Raw genomic sequence first — 25,580 nt, 5'->3', positions numbered from 1 at the left:
AAAATTAACAAGAAATTTAAATCTAAACAAAAATCTTGAATTATAAGAAGCATGTAAAAGTGGCATTGGTCCAAATTAGTTGAAAGCATCCGGAATTTCCTCACCCAAACAATAATCAATTCGCAGGAATCAACAGCTACCAGATGGTGGAGGGAACAAAAAAATGACAATGTCTTTTGACTTTTATCTGATAATAACTTACATCAATGCGTGTAATCTGGTTCCCATTCAAAAATCCACACCCCATAAAACATTGCCAAGACACAGCACCCAAGATTTTGCCCGAGCAAGCCTTTGTGTGCTGGTCACAGAAGTGGATCTGCAATGCTGGGGGAGTCCAGAACCAGGGGCCACAGTCTAAGAAAAAAGGGGAGGCCATTTGAAACTGAGGTGAGAAGTAACTTTTTCATCCAGATAGTTGCAAATTTGTGGAATTCTCTGCCACAGAAGGTCGTGAAGGCGAATTTACTGGATGAATTTAAAAGAGAGTTAGATAGTGCTCGAGGGGCGAGTGGAATCAAAGGATATGGGGAGAAGACAGGCACAGGTTACTGATTGTGGAGGATCAGCCATGATCCAAATGAATGGCGGTGCTGGCTCGAAGGACCAAATGGCCTCCTCCTGCACCTATTTTCTATGTTTCTATCACGCATTACAATCGCTCTGCTCTTTTAAACCTCTAATCCAACAGCAGCATTTCATACTTTTGGAGTTGACTGGACTTTATCTTGCACTACACGTTATTCACTTTATCATGTATTTGTACAATGTGGGTGGCTCGATTGCAATCACGTATTGTCTTTCCACTGACTGGTTAGCACGCAACAAAAGGTTTTCACTATACCTCAGCACACGTGGCAATAAACTAAACTCAACTCAACGTTTGCAATGGAAACTGTTGTAAACATTCCATCATGATAAAATGGATGAACATGCTTCGCTATTATTTTTGATAAGCAGTTAGATTGCACAGTGAGGTAATTAATTCAGAACGAGAGCATCAAAAGGACAATATTGATGCAAGCTCATACTCTGGTTTCCACAGAGAAATTTAGTTTAATTTAGTTTAAAGATACAGCGCGGAAACAGGCCCTTCAACCCACCGAATCGGCCCAGCCAGCGATCCCCGCACACCAGCACGATCCTACACACTAGGAGCAATACACAATTATACCAAGCCAATTAGCCGACAACCCTGTACGGATTTGTAGTGTGGGAGGAAACCGTAGACTCTAGAGAAAACCCACGCAGGTCATGGAGAGAACGTACAAACTCCATACAGACAGCCCCCGTAGTTAGGATCGAACACGGGTCTCTGGAGCTATGAGCAGCAACTCTACCGCCGCGCAAACTGTGCCGCCCTAAACTGTACCTTATTAAAGGAAATTCTGATAAATTTAATCCATAAGTAGTTCAGATTGTTACTTTAGCTGCATTTACTGAAACTTTTTCCTTTAAGAGGAAAAAAGGAAAAACATGACCTACGACTGGGAGATCCAAGTTGTCAATGACATTCTTGTGCATTTTTTGCAGAGGTTGCATAAATTGAATTTTATTCCACAAATGATATTTGACAGTTTCACAATACAGCTCTGGTTCAACAGATCACCACAGAAGGGGAACAAAGTCCCATCCGTTGTCTTATGCATGGATCTCGGCTCTCTGTAATTCAGGCACGTTGCACCAGGTCAAGTACCAAGTTATATAAACGTCCATTGGGGAAAATAGGAATCAAATTTAAGTTTCATGACCCTAGGACCAACATCAATATTTCTGTGCTGAGATGAAAGCAAAGTGAAATTCCCTAAAGTTAAATAAAAAGGTTAAAGACTTTGGGTTTTTGTTTTAAAGTGATCGCTGCTTGAAGTAACAATTTAGTTTTAAAGATTAACGTGGACCTCGTCTAAACTAAGTTGGTGGTATTGCAATTGTGCGAGTTTCTAATGATCAGTGAGGCTTAAATGTATTTATCACCTGGTCTTACAGCGAGCTGCGAATTTACAGTATTTATTTCTGAGTTTCAATACAATTAACGTTTGCTGCTGGAGGAAAGCTCAGTAAATTGGTTGAAAAGAAAAATGATGTCAAAGAAAATGGCTGAAAAGCCATTATCACCGACCAGTGGTAAAGCACAAATAAGTGGAATGCAATGAGCAACATCAGGCAGGGACATGGCATGCCTGATTTTTGGTTGGAGTTATAGGGTTATACAGTACAGAAACCGGCCCTTTGGCCTAACTTGTCCATTGTAGGTTAGTCCTACCTGCACGCATATGGCCCATATCCCTCCAAATTTTTCCCAAGAAGGGTTTCACCCCAAAACGTCATCTATTCCTTTTCTCCAGAGATGCTGTCTGACCCGCTGAGATTACTCCAGCTTTTTGTGCCTATCTTCAAGTATGTATCCAGATGTCTTTTAAATGTTGTGATAGTACCTGCCTCAACTACCTCCTCTGACAGCTGCTCATTCCAGACCCTCTATGTGGGAAAAAGTTGCCCCTCAAGTTCCAACTAAATCTTTCCCCTCTCACCATAAACCTACGTCCTCTGTTTCTCGATTCCCCTGCTCTGGGTAAAAGACGCTGTGCATTCACCCTGTCCTTCCCCCTCGTAATTTTATACACCTGGTTATCACTCAGTTTTCCTTTGGGAAGAAAAAACTAAGATGTTCAGCAGCCTAACCGAGAAATGTTATGTAACAACTATAGAAGCAGCAGTGCAAATTTACCAATATTTACACTCGATCTGCCCCCTCTAGTTAGAAATAAAAATGAGTGGCAGAGGTGATGCATGCTGCATTCATAGAAACATAGAGAATAGGTGCAGGAGTAGGCCATTCAGCCCTCCAATCATTCAATATGATCATGGCTGATCATCCAAAATCAGTACCCTGTTCCTGCTTTTTTCCCATATCCCATGATTCCGTTAGCCCTAAGAGCTATATCTAACTCTCTCTCGAATACATCCCATGAATTGGCCTCCACTGCCTTCTGTGGCAGAGAATTCCACAGATTCACAACTCTCTGGGTGAAAAGGTTTATCCTCATCTCAGTCCTAAACGGCCAACCCTTTATTCTGCAACTGTGACCCCTGGTTCTGGACTCCCCCAACATCGGGAACATTTTTCCTGTCCAATCCCTCAAGAATTTTTGATATGTTTCTATGATTCCTTTTATTTATATTTTCAATGACAAAGTGCTTTCACTTAAATAAAAATGTCAGTCACAGAAGAGCCCAAGGGAGCCCAAGTGAAGGACAACAATAGAGGAATGGAAATCCCATGCTTGGCCACAAAGTCTAGGCGACCCCCATGTCAAGGACATTTGAGTAACGGAAATCAGCCCTTACACAGAGTTTTCGATGATCAGGTATACGATAAAGAGGCAGTTCTTTTTGGCGATCTCGTGTATAAATAAATGGTCAGAAACCTATCCAGAAGTCCATGGTTATTCTCTCCAAATCACGGTTATTCTCTCAAATCCAACAGCAGATTGTAACTGTAATTCTTTTTTCTTTTTGTGCACGACCCGCAGGCATTGCCACTTTCATTTCACTGCACATCGTGTATGTGTATGTGACAAATAAATTTGACTTGACTTGACTTGAGATTGAACTCATAGTGATACAGCGCGAAAACAGGCCCTTCGGCCCAACGCCCATACTGACCAACATGTCCCATCTACACGAGTCCCGCTTGCCGATGTTTGGCCCAGATCCCTCTAAACCTGTCCTATCCATGTACCTGTCTAATTGCTTCTTAAACGTTGCGATAGTACCTAACTCAACTACTTCCTCCGGTAGCTCGTTCCATAAACCCACCAGCCTTTGTGTGAAAAAGTTACCACTCAGATTCCTATTTATTCTTTCCCTCTTCACCTTAAACCTATGTTGTCTGGTCCTCGATACTCCTACGCTGGGAAAGAGACTCCGTGCATCGACTCCTCTCAGCCTGTTCAACCTTTCCCTACAGCTCACTCCAAAGTGGACAAGTCTAGCTAGCCTAGTACTAAGCAACACTGCACCCAAAAAATCTGTGCTGTGGATTTTACATAACAGACTTGACTACACTAACATCACACTTCACAAGAGTCACAAACCATTCGCAACATTCCTTTGTCCACATGCTCTGTAAAACCCCGTAGAGATACTGAAAGCCGAGGCATCCACTTACATTTTGTTTCTTCCTTTTAAGCAGGGATGATACAGGACTTTGACAGCATTGAGGGCCTCGCAGTGCTGGATTGAAGACTCGTTCTTCACAGTGTCATTGACGGCTGCAGTAAAATCACTATAGGGATTGTTGTGAGATCTCACCAACAGGGTGTCCGAATTCAAAAGCCAGAGCTGCAAACAAGGAAGAAAAACACATCTATAACATGTGAATATGGAGTACACTTGAAAGTAAATAAAAGCCAAAGGCTCGAGATTCCTACAACTTTGGCAGCAATTTAGATTTTTTTTTTAGATTTAGAGATACAGCGCGGAAACAGGCCCTTTGGCCCACCGGGTCCGCGCCGCCCAGCGATCCCCGCATATTAACACTATCCTACACACACTAGGGACAATTTTTACATTTGCCCAGCCAATTAACCTACATACCTGTACGTCTTTGGAGTGTGGGAGGAAACCAAGATCTCGGAGAAAACCCACGCAGGTCACGGGGAGAAAGTACAAACTCCGTACAGACGGCGCCCGTAGTCAGGATCGAACCTGAGTCTCCGGCACTACATTCGCTGTAAGGCAGCAACTGTACCGCTGCGCCACCTTGCATTGGTTGACTGAACTATTAAAACCCACTTGGCAAATGCCATGGTGGTGCAGTGGTAGAGTTGCTGCCTTACAGCGCCAGAGACCCGGGTTCAATCCTGACTAGGGGTGCTGTCTGTATGGAGTTTGTACGTTCATCCTGTGACCGCATGAGTTTTCTCTGGTGCTCCGGTTTCCTTCCACATTCCAAAGACGTGCAGGTTTGTAGGTTAATTGGTTTCTGTATTTTGTCCCTAGTATGTAGGATAGAAGTAGTGTTCGTGTGATTGCTAATCAGCAGGGACGCGGTGGGCCAAAGGGCCTGTTTCCATGCTCTATCTCTAAACTAAACGCCACCTGTGGAAATCCAGAAATTTATTCCAGGTCTTCCCAATGTATGATTCATGGAGTCTATTGGCCCTGAAAATGGGCATAACTTGTGGAAAATTATACTAGGGCGGCACGGTGGTGCAGCGGTAGAGTTGCTGCCTTACAGCGAATGCAGCGCCGGAGACTCAGGTTCGATCTTGAATACGGGCGCCGTCTGTACGGAGTTTGTACGTTCTCCCCGTGACCTGCGTGGGTTTTCTCCGAGATCTTCGGTTTCCTCCCACACTCCAAAGACGTACAGGTATGTAGGTTAATTGGCTGGGCAAATGTTTTTTTTAAATTGTCCCTAGTGTGTGTAGGATAGTGTTAATGTGCGGGGATCGCTGGGCGGTGCGGACCCAGTGGGCCGAAGGGCCTGTTTCCGCGCAGTATCTCTAAATCTAAATCTAAAAATACTGCGCTACTGAGGTGCAATCTCACTCAGTGAATCAGACCTTGGAGGTTTGAGTTTGCCAGGGTGGTACGGCTCCTAAGCCAGGCGACTCTTTGTGTGCTGGTCATAGAAATGGATGACAATCACTCCACTCTTTTAAATCTCCACTCCACAAGCAGTATTTCTTACTTTAACTATGCTACTGCACTTCCCAGCTGTTATCAGGCAACCGAGCCATCCCACCAACAACTAGAGAGCAGTCCTGAGCTACAATCTACCTCATTGGAGATAGCTCGGACTATCTTTGATCGGACGTTACTATACTTTATCATGCACTGAACGTTATTCACGTAATTCCCTTTATCGTATCTATCTGTACACTGTGGATGGCTCGATTGTAGTCATGTATTGTCTTTTCGCTGACTGGTTAGCACGTAACAAAAGCTTTTCACTGAGCTAGGTACATGTGACAATAAAGTAAACTTAACTAAACTATATAGGGCCAGGACTTGCTGGGTTGCTGCCAATGAGCCAATTGTCTTCACAATGGATCTTCTTTTAAAGTTTTGTCTGTTGCAACCACCTGTCAAGTCTGAAAAGCATTTGATCCTCTGCCTAACCAACTGTTTTTCCCATTAACCCAGCTCTCCAGCAGAACCTCAGCTCAATCTGATCCTCTCATCCCCAAGAACATAACTGACCAATGACCAAGAACATCACTTGCCCAATGAACCACACACAGGATATCATGCCTCTGACCAGTCAGACAGCATCTGACGAGGGATAGATTGCGTTTCAGGTAGGGACCCTCTTCAGATTGATTGCAATACACTTCACATTGATGGAACAACGCGCCCAATTCCAAAAGGTAATAGTCCTTGATAAGGTCATAAAGGATAGGAGCAGAATTAGACCATTCGACCCATCAAGTCTACTCCACCATTCAATCATGATTGATCTATCTCTCCCTCCGGACCTCATTCTCCTGCCTTTTCTCCACAACCCCTGACACCCTGATATCAAGGTAGCGTTGATTGCTACGATGCCCATTTGCATAGACAAAAGATGACAGTGGTTATTGGAGGTCAATCAGAACGTCACTGCAGGAGTTCCTCAAGGCAAGCCCATGCGCATCTACCTTCAGAAGCTTAATTACTGACCCTCCCTCCACCACAGTGGGAATGTTTATTGATGCTTGCACAACATTTAATTCCATTCACAATTCCTCGGCAAATGAGGCAGTACATATCTTCACGCAACAAGACCCATAACACATTCTGATCGCAACTGGTTAATGACATGTAGCGTTCATGTCACAAAGGTGGCAGGCTAAGATCATCTCCAACATTAGAAAGCCTAAGCATCTTCCCATGGCGTTGCTTGTGATAATAGACATTAGACAATAGGTGAAGGAGGAGGTCATTCGGCCCTTCGAGCCAGCACTGCCATTCAATGTGATCATGGCTGATGGAACGTGTCAGTTATTATGAGAACATGGAGAAGCTGTAGGAAGGATCTGCAGATGCTGGTTTACACTGAAGATAGACACAAAATGCTGGGGTAACTCAGCGGGACAGGCGGCATCTCTGGAATAGAAGGAATGGGTGACATTTCGGTTCGAGACCCTTCTTCAGACTGAAGTCAGGAGCGAGGGAGATACATAGATAAGGAAGTGTACGGTGTGAAAACGGGACAAAGAGGATGGAGATCAAGGAACATGTAGAATAGACCATTGTTAGCTGGGAGAAGATAACAACAAAGCAAACAGAGATAAAATGTAGTCGGAGAACTGGGAAGGGGAGGGATGGAGAGAGAGGGAAAGTAAGGGTTACTTGAAGTTAGAGAAGTCAATATTCATCCCGCTGGGGTGTACGCTGCCCAAGTGAAATATGAGGTGCTGTTCCTCCAATTTAAACTGGGCCTCAGTCTGACAATGGAGGAGACCCAGGACAGAAAGGTCGGTGTGGGAATAGGAGGGGGAATTAAAGCATTTAGCAACCCAGAGATCAGGTAGGTTCAGACGGACTGGGTGGAGGTGTTCAACGAAATGATCGCCGAGCCTGCATTTGGTTCTTTTCTCCCTGGAGAAGAGGAGGTTGAGAGAGGACATGAATACTCTCCAACCATCTGGATGAGTGCACGCCATAACAAAGTAAGCCTATGGATTCACATTTCATCCACACCTAACATTCACACCCTCCCCCACTGCAGGTGCACTATGTACTATTTACAAAATTCACCACAGTTACTCAACTAGGCTAATCTGACAGCGACCCACTAGCTCTCTCTATCACGATAGAAAAATAAGATGCAATTGTACGGGAGAATAAATCAAAGATCCTAAGTTCAGGATTGATTGGCTTTCAAACCAAACAGTGATCTAAGACTGAAGTGCTCTTGAGAAGATTTGCAAACATTCATGCCTATTGGCAGCTTTTATAGACCAACAACTTAGTTACACTCCATAAATGTTATGACTCACATCGCGCTTAATTGGCAATGTTCCCTTAATGATTGTTTGATTTTTAAATGTCAGGATTTTAAACAAAGGATTTTTCATTAATAAGGGCAAATAAAATGCTATCCAAAGAAATTTCAATCACAGATTTTTTTAACAGCCGAGTCTTCAAACACACACCATTAGCTGGTTCTGAACGGTGATTTCTTTTGGACTTCATCGCTCACACTGGCACGACAAGCACAACCCTTCAGCAAAAAGCAAAGTGCTGGAGGAATTTAGAGGGTCAGGCAGAATCCGCAGAGGGAAATAGCCCGACAGCGTTTCGGGTCGGGACCCTTCTTCAGACTGATTCCAGCATCTGCGGTCTCTCGGGTCTCCACAACACTGCAGGATCCCAAAAGAATGAATTTCCATCAAGCTTTTACAATATGCTGGAGAGCCCAAGATATAGCAGAAGAAAAAAAAAGACAGAGTGCTGGAGTAACTCAGCAAAGCAGGCAGCATCCTAGGCGGCACAGTGGCATAGTGGTAGAGTTAATGCCCTACAGCGCCAGAGACCCAGGTTAGATCCTGACTGCGGGTGCTATCTGTATGGAGTTTGTACGTTCTTCCTGTGACTGCGTGGGTTTCCTCGGGATGATCCGGTTTCCTCCCACATTCCAAAGACGTGCAAATCTGCACCTAAATTGGCTTCTGGGGTAAATTGTCCCTAGTGTGAAGGACAGTACTAGTCGGCATGGACTAGGTGGGCCAAAGGGCCTGTTTCCGCATTGTATCTCTAAACTACACTAAACTAAGAGGTCAAGTAGGCAATTATCGTATTCCCAGTGCATCCTATTAAAAAGAAACAAACTTGGGTACAAGAAAGGTGCTTGAAGAGAGAATTCATTCCTGTTGCAGAAGCCTTCAATAATTAGTCCATTGACTGAGAGACTGTAAATAATTTGTCCATGAAAATATCAGACATGTTAATGTCAATTCACTTCATGTGTCACCCAGGAAGCAATGGCCAAGAAAGAACTTGATTAACTGATGTAACTGGTTCTCAAATCAGTTGTGACTGAAATACAATAAAGAGCTGCAAACATAACCAATGACTTACTAAGCAGGAAAATAAATGCACACATTGCTAAGCTGCAATTTAAAAAGTGCTAAGACAAGCAGTTCGTACAAAAGAGTGATCGGAATAAAAATAATTCAACACATTCTGCCAGAATTCTTTTCAGCGGTCTGCTTGATTGGTCAATGAGGCAAATAAAAGTTATGAGAGTGCGTATGTGCCTGTGTATGTGTGTGTGCCTGTGTGTGTGTGTGTGTGTGTGTGTGTGTGTGTGTGTGTGTGTGTGTGTGCCTGTCTGTGTGTATCTGTGTGTGTGTGTGTGTGTCTCTGTGTGTCTGTCTATGTGTGTCTGTCTGTGTGTGTCTGTCTGTCCGTGTGTATCCATCTGTGTGTCCGTCTGAATGTGTCTGCCTGTGTGTGTGTCTGTGTGTGTCTGCCTGTGTGTGTGTCTGCCTGTGTGTGTGTGTGTCTGTCTGTGTCTGTGTGCCTGTGTGTCTCTATACACACACACATATATATATATTCACACACTATATATATATATAATATATGTACACACACACACACACACACACACAGAGGAAAAAATGCTAACAAAGGATTATATTGACATTATTTACCTGCATAATTCATGATACTTTAACAAGTTATGTCAGAGACCTAACATTAACTCACATGGCTGTTTTGCATTTTACAATCTCCAAGAATCTGTCATTCTATTAAATAAAAAATTAGCACTAATTGCACGATTAGCATTTCACCAGCAAGTAGCCGAGCACCTCCAGCTCACCGCCAATAACCCCCAAACCGGTCAGTGAACTTTGCCGAGCTTAAACTGGACTTGATTGTGCAACCCACTTTCCACTCCAAGTACAATAGGGTGCCACCTCAACCCAACAACCTGTGCTCAATTTTGCAAATTATCCACTTGTTTATTTTATCTCCACTGTACTCTCTATACGGCCTGCAATTCCAAAATAAAAATAACTCGCCCCCAACCCCCCGGGTTCCACTCCCTCTCGTAACAAAGTGCCTCCACATGTTAGAGTCAATAGTGATGCAGTGTGGAAACAGGCCCTTCGGCCCAACTTGCCAAGGCTGGCCAACATGTCCCATCTACACTAGTCCCACCTGCCTGCATTTGGTCCCTATCCCTCCAAACTTGTCCCATCCATGTACCTGATTAACTGTTTCTTAAACATTGGGATAGTCCCAGCCTCAACTACCTCCTCCGGCAGCTTGGTCCGTACATCCACCATCCTTTGTATGAAAAAGCTACCCCTCCGATTCCTATTAAATCCCCTTTTCCCCTTCACCTTGAACCTAAGTCCTCTGGTCCTCGATTCCCCTACTCTGGGCAAGAGATTCTGTGCATCCACCCGATTTATTCCTCTCCAACCCCCTGGAATGAACGACAGCTCGACTCCAGAGCGATTCAGGAGCAGATCCCCAACTGTAGGCCACAAGTTTGTTTTACAGCATTACTTACACTGTTGAATTTAATTCTTAATTCCCAATTCAATACTTCAATTAGATGGCCAGCGCTGAGAAGATTTTTTTTTTTAATTTAAAAAGCTAATCTTGTTTAAAATTCTTTTCGGCAGTGTCATTTATCGCGGGCTGCTGGTTTTACAGAAACCAGGGACAATTAAATAAGCACCAGGGCAGCATGGAAGACTGGCCATCTTAAATCACATCCCTGGATTGGCAGGCAAGTTGCTCAGCTCCACTGTCTGTGTGGGTGTCTGAACTGACAGATGGTCCAGCATTGCATGTGGAAGCTGAATTCACTGCTTGAAATTCCTCAACGTGACAAGTTTGACCTTGTGTGTATTGACGCTGTCACTGATTTATCTAACCCAGCGGCGCACGACTCCTTCACCTCTGAGGCTGGAGTTTTTTTCGGATCAATATAATGGAGGGCTGAACATGCAGCGCAATCTATTCACCAGGGGTCTGAGAGACAGAGAGATTTTGCCAATGACGCCTCCTCGTTCTTTCAGGTGCCACTGCCTAAGCTTCCAGTTGACATTTACCCTGACAGCACAGTCACCATGAAGAATGTAATAAGGGTGGCTCTGTTCCACACTTAACACTCACCGTTTAATCTCCACCACACCCGACTGGGCTGGCTGGTGAAGATTCACATACAGATCAAGTCCTATTAGTTTGCATCACTTTGCTCAGCCTTTTCTCAGTGTTCAAAATAATAAGAGTCATAGAGCGATACAGTGTGGAAACAGGCCCTTCGACCCAATTTGCCCACACCGGCCAACATGCCCAGCTACATTAACAATTACAGCACGGAAACAGGCCCGTTCGGCCCCACCAGTCCATGCCGACCACTTTCTCTGACCTAGTCTCATCTACCTGCTCTCAGACCATAACCCTCCAATCCCCTCCCATCCATATACACATTAGTCCCACCTGCCCGCGTTTGGTCCATATCCCTCCAAACTTCTCCTATCCATGTACCTGTCTAACTGTTTCTTAAACATTGTGATACTCCCAGCCTCAACTACCTCCTCTGGCAGCTTGTTCCATACACCCACCACTCTTTGTGTGAAAAAGTTACCCCTCAAATTTCTATTAAATCTTTTCCCCTTCACCTTGAAACTATGTCCTCTGGTCCTCGAATCCCCTATTCTGGGCAAGAGACTCTGTGCATCTACCCGATCTATTCCTTTCAGGATATGACATACCTAGCCTAAAACACTTCATCAAATAGGTAACACCATAGTTTTAAAAAAGCCTAATCAAGAGTTCAAGAAATGTTTTGGGAGGAACTGTGGATGCTGGTTTAAGCCGTAGACAGACACAAAATGCTGGAATGACTCAGCAGGACAGGCAGCATCTTGGAGTAAAGGAATAGGTGACGTTTCAGGTCGAGAGTCTGAAGGAGAGTCTCGACCCGAAACGTCACCTATTCCTTTTTCTCCAGAGATGTTGAAGAAATGTTGCTGTGATTCAACTGTATTTATCATTTTTGTGCAACACCAGATAAAAATTACTTTATTGCTAAACCAAATCTGAACATTAGAAACTCAGGGGGATGGAGTGGGGGGACGGGAAGGGGGAGGAGGGGAGGGGGATGGGGTGGAGGGGGGAGAGGGGGAGGGGTGGAGGAGAGGGTGCTGCACCAATGCAAGACAGGTTTGGGCCCATTTGGTCTAGTCATTAACTTATTTTTGTCAGTGTCATTTTCCTTTCCAGTCCTGCAACTCAATATCTGACAAAAAATAATTGTCTCAGCACATAATCTATTTCAGGGGCCAATGCAATGTACATTAGGAAATGCTTGGGTGGAATGAATCAATAGTCTCGGATTTGCCAGTGTATATAGATTGCGGAGTTTGAAGAAGAGTCCAGACCCAAACGTCGCCTATCCATTCTCTCCATAGATGCTATCTGACAGCCTTTCATTATACCTGACCAGCTGAATTTAGTTTAGTTTCGAGATACAGCGTGGAAGCAGGCTCGTAAACCCACCGAGTCCGTGCCGACCAACAATCACTCGTACACTAGTTATCCCAGTTGCACATCCTGTTCACTAGGGGCAATTTAAAGAAGCCAAATGACCTACAAACCTGCACGACTTTGGAATGTGGGAGGGAACCGGAACAAAAACCATGTGGTCACATAGAGGACAGACAAACTCCGGACAGACAGCACCCGTAGTCAGGATCGAACCCTGGTCTCTGGAGCTAATCAGCAATCACCCTCTTGAGCCTACCTCATAGAGTCATACAGCGTGGAAACAGGCCCATCAGCCAAACTTGCCCACACGGACCAACATGTCCCATCCACACTCGTCCCACCTGCCTGCGTTCGGTCCATATCCCTCTAAACCTATCCTATCCATGTACCTGTCTAAATGTTCCTTAAATGGTGCGATAGTCCCTGCACCTTTGCTAATTCCGTGCTTGCATTGTGTGGATGTCTCACCAGGAACACCCTCAACATTTAGCTCCAAACTCAGCAGCAGAGCCCTACGCACATGTAAAACAAAAATACCGCACGCTGGAACAATTCAGTGTCTCACTGGGCCACCCCAAACTTCAGCAAGGGAGAGGGTAGAGCTGAAGATGTCCTAGGTGGGTTGCTCCTAGGCCTGGCCAAGCTGGCCATCCACTTGTCGCAGCGCCAGGGGAAAGAGGGCTCTGCCCGAGCCCGGTTCCCTGCCCCTTTTACGGGGTTACGTCCGAGCCCAGGTGGTGTTAGAGAGGGACCCTGTGGGACTTTTAGATATATTTTACACGCTGTCCACGGGCTCTCCGGGAATCCCGGGGGGGATGGAATGTATCCTTGACAAGGATTGTGAAATAGTTATTTAAGAATATTTGTATTATGGTCTTGGGTTTGTTTGTATCGTTTAGTACTGTAAATAGTAATAATGGAATAAATCTATTTTTGGTTTAAAAAATAAACTACAGCAGTCACTCCAGCATTTTGTTTTACTCAAGTTTCCATCGTCAGCAGTTTTGTGTGTCTCCGTTTACCGGGTCTGATACAAAAGTGTTTACAACAAGAATTCAGCTGTGCACAGAGGGCAATGTAGAAAGCCCAAGGTTAGCTGCAGGTTTGCATAAGGTGGGAGACAACGGTGGCACGGCGGTAGAGTTGCTGCCATACAGCGCCTGCACTGCCAGACACCCGGGGTCAATCCCGACTACGGGTGCTGTCAGTACGGAGTTTGTACGTTCTCCCCTTGACCGCGTGGGTTTTCTCCAAGATCTTCAGTTCCCACCCACACTCCAAAGATGTTCAGGTCTGTAGGTTAGTTGGCTTGGGTTTGTATACTTGGTATACGTGTAAATTGTCCCTCGTGTGTGTAGGCTTGTGTTGATGTGCGGGATCATTGATCAGTGTGGACTCGGTGGGCCGAAGGGCCTGTTTCTGCCCTGTATCTCTAAACTAAACTCAACAAAATCAACAATGGCAAAACATGAACCCAATTCAATATTAAAATGCCCTTAGTGAAGACAAACGTGAAGGGTTCACAAAGTCAATCAAGGCAAATTGTTTATTCATGCAAAATAAAGAGGTTACCAATCAAAATTTAAAAAAAATTAAATGTGGAAGAGAGGAAGTCAGGTGGAAATTTTCCAGCAGACAGTCTGGGATGTTAAATAATTTACCAAGACTAGTCGCCGAGGTGACTCATGCTAATGGTTTGACGAGCAATTAGTGGGTTTACAAGGCAAAGGGATTGAGGCTATGGCGAGGAGCCAATGCGTTCAATCCATCAGCAGGCTTGATGTAAATTCTTCCTCTTTCTCCCACATACCGCAACATTCTCACCGAGCCTTGCCCTGGAAGTGGGTTGATCAACACGCGTACAATGAAGAGTGTACACAGTGAACAGCTCCATCCAAGACCACAGGAAATTGCAGAGAATTGTGGAGGCGGCCCAGACCACCACACAAACCAACCTCCCTTCCATTGACTCCATTTATACCTCACGCTGCCTCGGCAAGGCCAGCAGCATAATCACGGACAAGTCACACCTCGGCCACTCCCTCTTCTCCCCTCTCCCATCAGGGTGGAAATATCAAACAGTAGAGGGCATAGCTTTCAGGTGAGAGGGGGAAAATTAAAGGAGATGTGTGGAGCTGGGGGGTTTTTTTCTGCCTGCACCAGCACTTCGTGTCCAACTTAGACAATAGACAATAGGTGCAGGAGGAGGCCATTCGGCCCTTCGAGCCAGCACCGCCATTCAATGTGATCATGGTTGATCATTCTCAATCAGTACCGCGTTCCTGCCTTCTCCCCATACCCCCTGACTCTGCTATCCTTAAGAGCTCTATCTAGCTCTAGTTTACTTAATATCATTTTTGTGAGAATAGCAATACTATTTCAGCGACAAATACATTCAGTGCGTCTGATCCTTGATGGTAGACACAAAATGCTGGAGTAACTCAGCGGGAGAGGCGGCATGGAAAGAAGGAATGGGTGACGTTTTAGGTCGAGACCCCTCTTCAGGCCTATATGATCCTTGATTTCATTATTAGGCACTAAGAACTCAAAATGCACTGAATAACAAACCATTGCCCTTTCAATTTTTTTTCAACCAGCATTCCTGTGCACAAATTGCTTCCAAAAATGCACCACCATAAACTCACAAATTCCAATTCAGCAAAAATTTAAAACGAGAAAGGCTTCATTAAAAAATAATTCTTGTTTACAAAATAATTGCTGTATCATCATAGCATATCATATATATACAGCCGGAAACAGGCCTTTTCGGCCCACCAAGTCCGTGCCGCCCAGCGATCCCCGCACATTAACACTATCCTACACCCACTAGGGACAATTTTTTTTTTTTTTTAAATTCTTTTTTTTACAACATTTACCCAGCCAATTAACCTACATACCTGTACGTCTTTGGAGTGTGGGAGGAAACCGAAGATCTCGGAGAAAACCCACGCAGGTCACGGGGAGAACGTACAAACTCCTTACAGTACAGCACCCGTAGTCAGGATCGAACCTGTAAGGGATACTGATATAGAGCCTACAGTATGCCTTTCATTTAAATCCAATGGTAAATTAGATGGTGCAGCGGTAGAGCTACTACCTTGCAGCGCCAGAGACCCGGGTTCGATCCTGACTACAGGTGCTTGTCTGTAAAGAGTTTGTACGTCCCCCCCCCCCCGTGATCTGCATGGGTTTTCTCAGAGGTCTTCAGTTTTCTCCCACCCTCCAAAGACCTACAGGTTTGTAGGTTAATTGGCTTTGTATAAATGTAAAATTGTTCCAGACCCGTGTAGGGTAACGTCAATGCGCGGGGATCGTTGGTCAGTGGGAACTCGGTGGGCTGAAGGACCAGCTTCCCTGCTGCATCTCTAAACTAAGCTACACATCATATGAAGGTTTTGCTGTATTAATGTTGATCAATTTCAACCCAACTTCAATCTTACCTTCTCATGTTGAAAGTCTAGTTTGAAAAAAAAAGGCGAAAAAAACGGATATTAAAAGCTTACATTATTATTTTAGAGGTAACCTCCTTCCTGGATTAAGAAAAGTTGTGAACAATTACGAATACGTTTAAATACCCATTCAGCGTCTGCCACCCAGTGGTGAGATAAATCTATTGTGTAGGAAGGAACTGCAGGTGCGGGTTTACACCAAAGATAGACACAAAATGTTGGAGTAACTCAGCGGGTCATGCAGCATCTCTGGAGAGAAGGAATAGGTGACGTTACGGGTCGAGACCCTTCTTCAGACTGAGAGTCAAGGGGGAGGGAAACTAGATATATGAAAAGATACAAAGAACAAATGAAAGGTATGCAAAAGGACAAATCCAAGCCAGCCAGTTGATCAAGGAAAGGTGGAGCCCACAATGGTCCATTGTTGGCTGTGGAGGTGAGAACGAGTGGATAAAATCAATGAAACTAAGCAGGACGACAGTGAAACTAGCAGTGCAAGGAGGAACTGCAGATGCTGATTTAAACCAAAGATAGACACAAAACGCTGGAGTAACTCAGTCAGGGTCAGGCAGCATCTCTGGAGAAAAGGAATAGGTGATGTTTCTTCAGTCTAGTGAAACTAATAGGCCGACTAGGGTCGGGGAGGGGCAGAGAGAGAGGGAATGCAAGAGTTACTCAAAGTTAGAGAAATCAATATTCATTCTGCTGGGTTTTAAATCTATTGCCTATCTTCAGGAAGAAATTCCAAGATTGTACCTTATTATTATTATTAGATTCATTCGCGCCCTAGCATCTCACAAGCATTTCCTAACTGATTTGCAACCAGCCCACCAAGATGGTACAGAAAAGGATTTACCAAGGCGTACGTGTCTCCATCGTGCCCCTGAATGCAGAATCTAAAGGTACTTTGAGTGGCGGATAACTCCATCAGCCGGCCAGCAAACACCTTCTCCACGAAGAAATATCTATCAAATCAAAAAGACAAATCTTAGTGCTTTCCTTTATCCTCCTCTCCTGAATTCGTGCAAGGATATCGTCCTACAAATGCAAGCATGTTTAGTTCAGTTAATGGATACAGCCCCTTCGGCCCACCGAATTCACGCCGACTTTGTATTATTCCACTTTCTCATCAACTCCCTACACACCAGTTTACTTTATTTTTAGTTTAGTTTAGAAACACAGTGTGGAAACGGACCCTTCTGCCCACCCGAGACCACGCCGACCAACAATCCCCGTATACCGACACTATTCTACACACACTAGGGACAATTTACAATTAGATCGAGCCAATTAACCTACAAACCTGCCCCTCTTTGGAGTGTAGGAAGAAAGCGGAGCACCCAGAGAAAACTCACGCGGTCACGGGGAGAACGTACAAACTCCATACGGAAAGCACCCGTGGTCAGGATCGAATCCGGGACTCTGCCGCCGCTGTAAGGCAACAAAGCTACCGCTGCGCCACCATGCCACCCACCCGTAGTAACTACATTACTGTATGCACTGCATGTTGGAAGCACTTTCTGTATGGAGTTTGTACATTCTCCCCGTGACCGTGTGAGTTTTCTCTGGGTGCTCCGCTTTCTTCCCACACTCCAAAGAGGGGCAGGTTTGTAGGTTAATTGGCTAATTAATAAGCACTTAATAAAGAAACATTACCTTTTATTTATTTGCCTTTCCAAAGCCTTATTCGTCAGAGGCTGCACCACCAACTCGGTGATATAAAGTTTAATTGTGTCTGTGAGAAAATAAAGCACAAGCATTTGCCAGATATTAGAAGCTACTGCTGTACGCAACAAAGAAAAAGACGATTAAACCATCACGTACTCACTTTGTGTTTGCATTTATGCACACTTTTCAGTGGCCATTATTCTAAACCCACAAGGAAAAAATGAATCAGCAACCAGAACATCTGACAATAGACAATAGGTCTATGACACATCACCTGGGCATCACGGTGGTGCAGCGGTAGAGCTACTACCTTGCAGCGCCAGAGACCCGGGTTCAATCCTGACTACGGGTGCTTGTCTGTACGGAATTTGTGCTTATCTTTAGCAGGAGGAGGCCATTCGGCCCTTCGAACCAGCACCGCCATTCAATGTGATCATGGCTGATCATTCTCAAACAGTACCCCGTTCCTGCCTTCTCCCCATACCCCCTGACTCCGCTATCCTTAAGAGCTCTATCCAGCTCTCTCTTGAATGCATTCAGAGAATTGGCCTCCACTGCCTTCTGAGGCAGAGAATTCCACAGATTCACAACTCTCTGACTGAAAAAGTTTTTCCTCGTCTCAGTTCTAAATGGCCTACCCCTTATTCTTAAACTGTGGCCCCTTGTTCTGGACTCCCCCAACATTGGGAACATGTTTCCTGCCTCTAATGTGTCCAATCTGCAATTAAAATGTGACGAAGCACAGTAACTGCAAGAGGGTGAACTACAAGATTGATCGATTAATACTTTATCATCACACGTGACACTTCACAGCGAAATTCTTTGCTTTGAATACCATGCACAAAGTATGCAAAGTTTCACCACGCATCAACTAAGTTGCAGGGAATGGAGGGATATATATTAGGCGCAGGTAGATAAGAGATGGTCTTGGCATCGTTTTCAGCGCCTGAAGAAGGGTCTCGACCCGAAACGTCACCCATTCCTTCCCTCCAGAGATGCTGCCTGTCCCACTGAGTTACCCCATCTTTTTTTGTCTATCTTCAGCGTTAACAAAGTTACAAAGTGAATACCCCCCTCAATCTATCAAAATTCTATACGATTCCCTTTCATTGGTGTGGTATCATACCATCATAACAAGAAGACGAGGCAGAAGGAAAAATATAGCTCAGACCCTCGAGCCCAGGCAACTTCTCTGTACCCTTTCCAGCTTGAAAGACAACATCTTTCCTATAACATGATGCCCACAACTGAACATAGTCAAGTGTTTAATTTTCATATGTACCAAAACGGAATAATTAAATTCTTCCTTGCAGCAACACAACAGGTTTGTAAACACAGTATAAACACAATAAAACAAGCAAAAAAAGTTCAATACATTAAAAGAAAACAGTGTAGTGCAATACATACAAACTAGCAACGACACCAAGTTACAAAGACACAGTGAAGGAACTGGTACACATTGTACCTGCGGATGTCTTATCTCCCAGCATCTTCCTACAACGTGCGCAAACCACCGTTTTCTTTTCTTTTGGCATCTGCAAGAACACAAGTGAACAAAGTGAGCCCCTGGAATGTGGCGCGCACTCTGCAGCAAAGATACTAGAGGAGCAAGATGAAACACTCCGTCAAAATCGCCTATACTGAAGTATAGGAGCGTAACGTCTGCCATTTTGGTAGGCAAAACCCACAGTTCGCTATGCCTCTCGCAGTGTAATCAGTGTTTTGGGGGAACAGTATGTGTGATGATACCATAAAAATGCAGAATATATCTCATCCATCAATTCTCATAGTTTTGTTATTTTTCTTTTTAAATGTTTCTGCAAGTTTCTGCCTACTAAAATGGCGCCGTGACATACTACAGTTTTTAGGGCCGTTTGGTCTATTATCTTTGGTCTCCAGCCCGTATGGAAGGGGGTTGTGTGCCTGTCAGCTCTGTTTGAATCCCACGACCCACTGCCTCAGCAGGGCAGCTGCTCGGCTGCCAAGTCTGAGATGAGGAAAAACATTTTCACCCAGAGTTGTGAATCTGTGGAATTCTCTGCCACAGAAGGCAGTGGAGGCCAATTCACTGGATGATTTCAAGTTGGATATAGCTCTTGAGGGCTAACGAAATCAAGGGAGAAAGCAGGAACAGGGTACTGACTTTGGAAGGTCAGTCATGACCATATTAAATGGCCTACTCCTGCATCTATTTTCTATGTTTCTAAGTGGGCCACTAAAGATGGAAAATTATACAAAGCTGACGTCTTTCTCCCTTAGGGAAGGAAGGGATAAACATCAGCAGCCTTGGCCCATTCTTTCAAACGTCCTACCAACCAAAACAGTTCACCAATTCTAAGCAGAAGCTAGACAGCCAAGGCCAGTAGGAACCATTGAGATGCCTCCAAGTGGAAAGGAGATAAGCAGTACTCATATTAATTGGTTATCTTAATAGGTTTCAGAATAATTCTCTGACACGTTATTAGGATAATTACTACAACCCAAAATATATTATTAACAATCGTGTTAAATATAAAATATTTAATATAGACTGGAAAGATAAAATGCTAGAGAACATGGATAGGTGACGTTTTGGGTCGGGACCCTTCTGCAGACTGATTAGTTTTTAAATTAATTTTATTTCCTTTGGAATAGACAGGGTGAATGCACAGAGTCTTTTACCAAGAGTAACGGAAAGGGGGGGTTTGGGCCCAACGAGTCCACTTGGTCCAGTAACACACTAGAGGCAATTCAGAGGTCAATCAACCTACAAACCCACATATCGCTGGGATGAGGGACAAAACCAAACCAGAGCACCCTCAGGAAACCCAGGGGTTTGCAGGAAGAAGGTGTAGACTCCACACAGGAAGCACCCAAGGTCAGGGCCAAACACTTGTCTGAGGCGCTGTGGGGCAGAGATCGACCAACTGCACCACTGTGCTGCCCAAAGAGAAGAACATTACAAAAAATATATATAAATAAATTGAAAAATGAATATAAAAAATAATTTTCTTTATTCTATAATAGTAAAGAAAATAGAAAAAAGAAAGAGTACATGGATAGTATTTATTCACAAAATGCTGGAGTAACTCAGCAGGTCAGGCAGCATCTCAGGAGAGAAGGAATGGGTGACGTTTCGGGTCGAGACCCTTCTTCAGACTGATGTCAGGGGGGCGGGACAAAGGAAGGATATGGGTGGAGACAGGAAGACAGTGGGAGAACTGGGAAGGAGGAGGAGAAGGGAGGGACAGAGGAACTATCTAAAGTTGGAGAAGTCGATGTTCATATCACTGGGCTGCAAGCTGCCCAGGCGAAATATGAGGTGCTGTTCCTCCAATTTCCGGTGGGCCTCACTATGGCACTGGAGGAGGCCCATGACAGAAAGGTCAGACTGGGAGCGGGAGGGGGAGTTGAAGTGCTCGGCCACCGGGAGAACAGTTTGGTTAATGCGGACCGAGCGCAGGTGTTCAGCGAAGCGATCGCCGAGCCTGCGCTTGGTTTCGCCGATGTAAATGAGTTGACATCTAGAGCAGCGGATGCAATAGATGAGGTTGGAGGAGGTGCAGGTGAACCTTTGTCTCACCTGGAAAGACTGTTTGGGTCCTTGGATGGAGTTGAGGGGGGAGGTAAAGGGACAGGTGTTGCATCTCATGCGGTTGCAGGGGAAAGTGCCCAGGGTTGGGGTGGTTTGGGTAGGAAGGGACGAGTGGACCAGGGAGTTACGGAGGGAACGGTCTCTGCGGAACACAGAGAGGGGAGGGGATGGAAAATATGGCCAGTGGTGGGGTCCCGTTGTAGGTGACGGAAATGTTGGTGGATGATATGTTGGATCCGCTGGCTGGTGGGGTGGAAGGTGAGAACGAGGGGGATTCTGTCCATATTGCGAGTGGGGGAGAGGGAGCAAGAGCGGAGCTGCGGGATGTAGAAGAGACCCTAGTGAGAGCCTCATCTATAATGGAGGAGGGGAGTACATGGATAGGATAGGTTGAGGGATATGGGCTAAATGCAGGCAGGTGGGACTAGTGTAGATGGGACATGTAGGCCGGTGTCGACAAGTTGGGCCAAAGGGCCTGTTTCCACACTAGAGTCTATGACTCTAAATGTCCTCCAGTTTCACAGGGATCAGACTAGGAAGTCTTGCCCTAATGCCTAAAACATTCCTACCTTCGCCTGGGCTCCAGTGTCGCCAGCACTCTGCTTGATCTCCGATCCGCTTTCCCTCTCTTCACACACAGCTGCCCTATCCACACTTGCCGCGTTCACCAACAGGAAAGTATCCCCCAAGTAGCATTCGTCCAACTTCGGCTGAAACTGCCGGACAAACGGGTTGGGATGGCAGCACCAGTGATCCACCACGTCATTCCAATCTCCATTAGGCAAAGGTAGAACTCTCCGGAACATCCTGCGCACAAAGCATCGCATTGTATTAATACTCATGCTCAACCTATGAGTAAGAAAGAGCACGACAATTTATTTAGTTTAGTTTCGTTTAGTTTAGAGATACCGTGCGGAAACAGGCCCTTCAGCCCACCATGTCCTCGCCGACCAGCGATCCCCTCACACTAACTTTGTCCTGAGCTCCAGGGACAATTTACATTTATACCAAGCCAATTAAACTAGAAACCTGTACGTCTTTGGAGTGTGGGAGCAACCCGGAGATCCTGGAGAAAACCCACACAGGTCACGGGAAGAACTTGCGCGCAGCACCCGTAGTCAGGATCTGACCCGGGTCTCTGGCGCTGTAAGGCAGCAACTCTACCACTGCGCCACCGTGCCACACTCAGTTCTCAATTAAAATGGGCTTGCAGCAAGGCTCACCACGTGAGAAGCTTATTTCCATAGAGGGTGAAAACTATATTTCACAGCAACTCTGTGATGACTATTCCAACAGTTATAAAAAGGGAGAATAATAAATTATGTAAAAAGTTATGGGACAGAGGTAGTAAAGTCATTGATTTCAGTTAATATATACACACACTCTTGCCTCAAAAGGTTATTTAGAAGAAGCAATGAGATTTTTGCTTCCCTCTATAGACAATAGACAATAGGTGCAGGAGTAGGCCATTCAGCCCTTCGAGCCAGCACCGCCATTCAATGCGATCATGGCTGATCACTCTCAATCAGTACCCCGTTCCTGCCTTCTCCCCATACCCCCTCACTCCGCTATCCTTAAGAGCTCTATCCAGCTCTCTCTTGAAAGCATCCAACGAACTGGCCTCCACTGCCTTCTGAGGCAGAGAATTCCACACCTTCACCACTCTCTGACTGAAAAAGTTCTTCCTCATCTCCGCTCTAAATGGCCTACCCCTTATTCTTAAACTGTGGCCCCTTGTTCTGGACTCCCCCAACATTGGGAACATGTTTCCTGCCTCTAATGTGTCCAATCCCCTAATTATCTTATATGTTTCAATAAGATCCCCCCTCATCCTTCTAAATTCCAGTGTATACAAGCCTAATTGCTCCAGCCTTTCAACATACGACAGTCCCGCCATTCCGGGAATTAACCTAGTGAACCTACGCTGCACTAGGGTTCTGACCCGAAACATCACCCATCCTTCCTCTCCAGAGATGCTGCCTGTCCCACTGAGTTACTCCAGCACTCTGTGTCTCTCTTCGGTGTAAACCAGCATCTGCAGTTCCTTCCTACACATTGAGATCTTCCTGATGTGAGCAGGGAAATAAGGGCGGCCCAGTAGCACAACTGGTAAAGCTGCTGCCTCGCAGCACCAGAGACCCAGGTTCGATCCTGAGCTCGGGTATTGTCTGTGCGGAGTTGGCACATTCTCCCTGTGACCGCGCGGGCTTCCTCCGGTCACAGGCGGAGGTTAAGACTTTAAGGTTTTAAGAACTTTGAAACTGGAAGGATACAAGTTTGGCGCCTGAAACGTTATGTAACTCTTGCGTACTTCCTCAGTTTAATCTACTATTCTTACACTCTTCTACTTGGAAATTAATGAATGAAGATATCTTATTGTCATATGGGACATGTCACAGTGAGATTCTTTGCCCTGAATATCCCCAAGGTATGCAAAGAGTTGCCACATAAAGGACGCCGACAAAGTTGCAAAGTATTCCATTGTAACCCAAAGTATTCCATTTGTAGTCCCCCTCTTTGTTCTCGGCACCGCTCCCCCGCCCCGCCCCCCCCCCCCCCCCCCCCCCCCAGCCGGGACCCTCTTTGATATGCTCACATATAGTAACATTTTACTGAATTGTAATCAAAAAATGAATTTCAATGTACCTAGGTACATGTAACCGTAAAGTACCACTGAACCACTGAATGCGCAAACTCCACATTTAGATTTTGAAGTTAGGAAAGAAACTATCAAAAACCTTTGACTGATTTGACACAAGGCAAAGTTCCATTGAGAGTTTTCAGAAGTTCAAGGAGCAGAATTCGGCCATTTGACCCATGAAGTCCACTCTATCCATTGACTTGGCCGCCACAGTCGTCTGTGGTAACGAATTCCACAGATTCACTACCCTCTGACTAAAGAAATTCCCTCTCATCTCCTTACTGAAGGTACGTCCTTTTATTCTGAGGCTGTGGCCTCTGGTCCGAGACATTCCCACTCGTGGAAACATCCTCTCCACATCCACTCTATCCAGGCCTGTCTAAGCCTGCCAAGAGAAGGAGCCTTGGGATTATGTCACCTTGAGGCTGGCCAAAGGTCCACTGAGCTTCCACCATGCCTCGTCGGCAGGGGCACAGAGAGATAGTGAGTGCTGATCCAGCACAACTTCGTGTGTAGGAAGGAACTGCAGATGCTGGTATATATCGGAGATAAACACAAAATTCTGGAGTAACTCAGCAGGTCAGGCAGCATCTCTGGAGAAGGTAGACACAAAATCCTGGAGTAACTCAGCGGGACGGGCAGCATCTCTGGAGAACATGGATAGGTGACGTTTCAGCTTCAGCAGTCTGAAGAAGGGTTGAAACGTCACCTGTTCTTTTTCTCTGGAGATGCTGCTTGACCCGGTGAGTTTATTCCAGCACTTTGTGTCGACCTTCAGCACGAGCCCATGTTGTTCAAAGCACCTCAATTGCTAGGCTGTCTCTCATCTTAACTGTGTCACAAATGACACGTGTTGAACAAACGTTGCCATAGAGAGATGGTTCTCTCCAACTTAACCACAATGTGTCACTCAAACAGGAAACATCAAGGAAAAGAACAAAATCAGGACTTAAAGAATCAGCAAAAATTAAACGTTGGTTCTATTGAAAGAATTGTGGTGCTGCCTCAAGTCCCACACCGACCGCCATGTTCAGAAAGAGCTACTTTCCAACAACTTATCAGGTTCCTGAACAAAACTGAACAAGCCTATCCCACCTTGACAACAGAACACTATGGTTTTTAGAAGGATGAGAGGAGATCTTATCGAAACGTATAAGATTATTAAGGGGTTGGACACGTTAGAGGCAGGAAACATGTTCCCAATGTTGGGGGAGTCCAGAACAAGGGGCCACAGTTTAAGAATAAGGGATAGGCCATTTAGAACTGAGATGAGGAAAACCTTTTTCAGTCAGAGAGTTGTGAATCTGTGGAATTCACTGCCTCAGAAGGCAGTGGAGGCCAATTCTCTGAATGCATTCAAGAGAGAGCTAGATAGAGCTCTTAAGGATAGCGGAGTCAGGGGGTATGGGGAGAAGGCAGGAACGGGGTACTGATTGAGAATGATCAACCATGATCATATTGAATGGCGGTGCTGGCTCGAAGGGCCGAATGGCCTCCTCCTGCACCTATTGTCTATTGTCTATCTCTTGCACTGCAGTGGACTTGTTCCTTAGCTAATTTTGCACATATGCTTTTTTTTGTGAACAATCTTTATACTTCGAGAAATGTTCTGTAAATTATGTGTCATTTATATATAATTTGATGCAGTGTGTTTGTCTGAGTCTATGTGCCTGTGTTGCTGCTGCGAGCAAACTTTTCCATTGTTCTTGTACTTCACCGTTCTTGTGCAGATGGCAATAAA

At 45.2% G+C, this 25,580-nt stretch overlaps 1 protein-coding gene across 1 annotated transcript in view; it reads right to left on the bottom strand.

The window, feature by feature from the left end:
* Nucleotides 1–25,580, bottom strand: part of ube3d (ubiquitin protein ligase E3D) — a 118,945-nt gene that overhangs the window by 80,558 nt on the left and 12,807 nt on the right. The window contains exons 4-8 of the mRNA XM_078399821.1: nucleotides 21,768–22,005; nucleotides 19,090–19,159; nucleotides 17,613–17,691; nucleotides 16,813–16,921; nucleotides 4,172–4,344 (exon numbers count right to left, since the gene is read on the bottom strand). Coding sequence (XP_078255947.1) covers nucleotides 4,172–4,344; nucleotides 16,813–16,921; nucleotides 17,613–17,691; nucleotides 19,090–19,159; nucleotides 21,768–22,005 — 669 coding nt within the window. The remainder of the gene's footprint in view (nucleotides 1–4,171; nucleotides 4,345–16,812; nucleotides 16,922–17,612; nucleotides 17,692–19,089; nucleotides 19,160–21,767; nucleotides 22,006–25,580) is intronic.

Source organism: Rhinoraja longicauda, chromosome 5 (assembly GCF_053455715.1).
Source record: "Rhinoraja longicauda isolate Sanriku21f chromosome 5, sRhiLon1.1, whole genome shotgun sequence".
Taxonomy (NCBI): Eukaryota; Metazoa; Chordata; class Chondrichthyes; order Rajiformes; family Arhynchobatidae; genus Rhinoraja; species Rhinoraja longicauda.
This window is presented reverse-complemented; position numbering and strand designations above follow the sequence as displayed.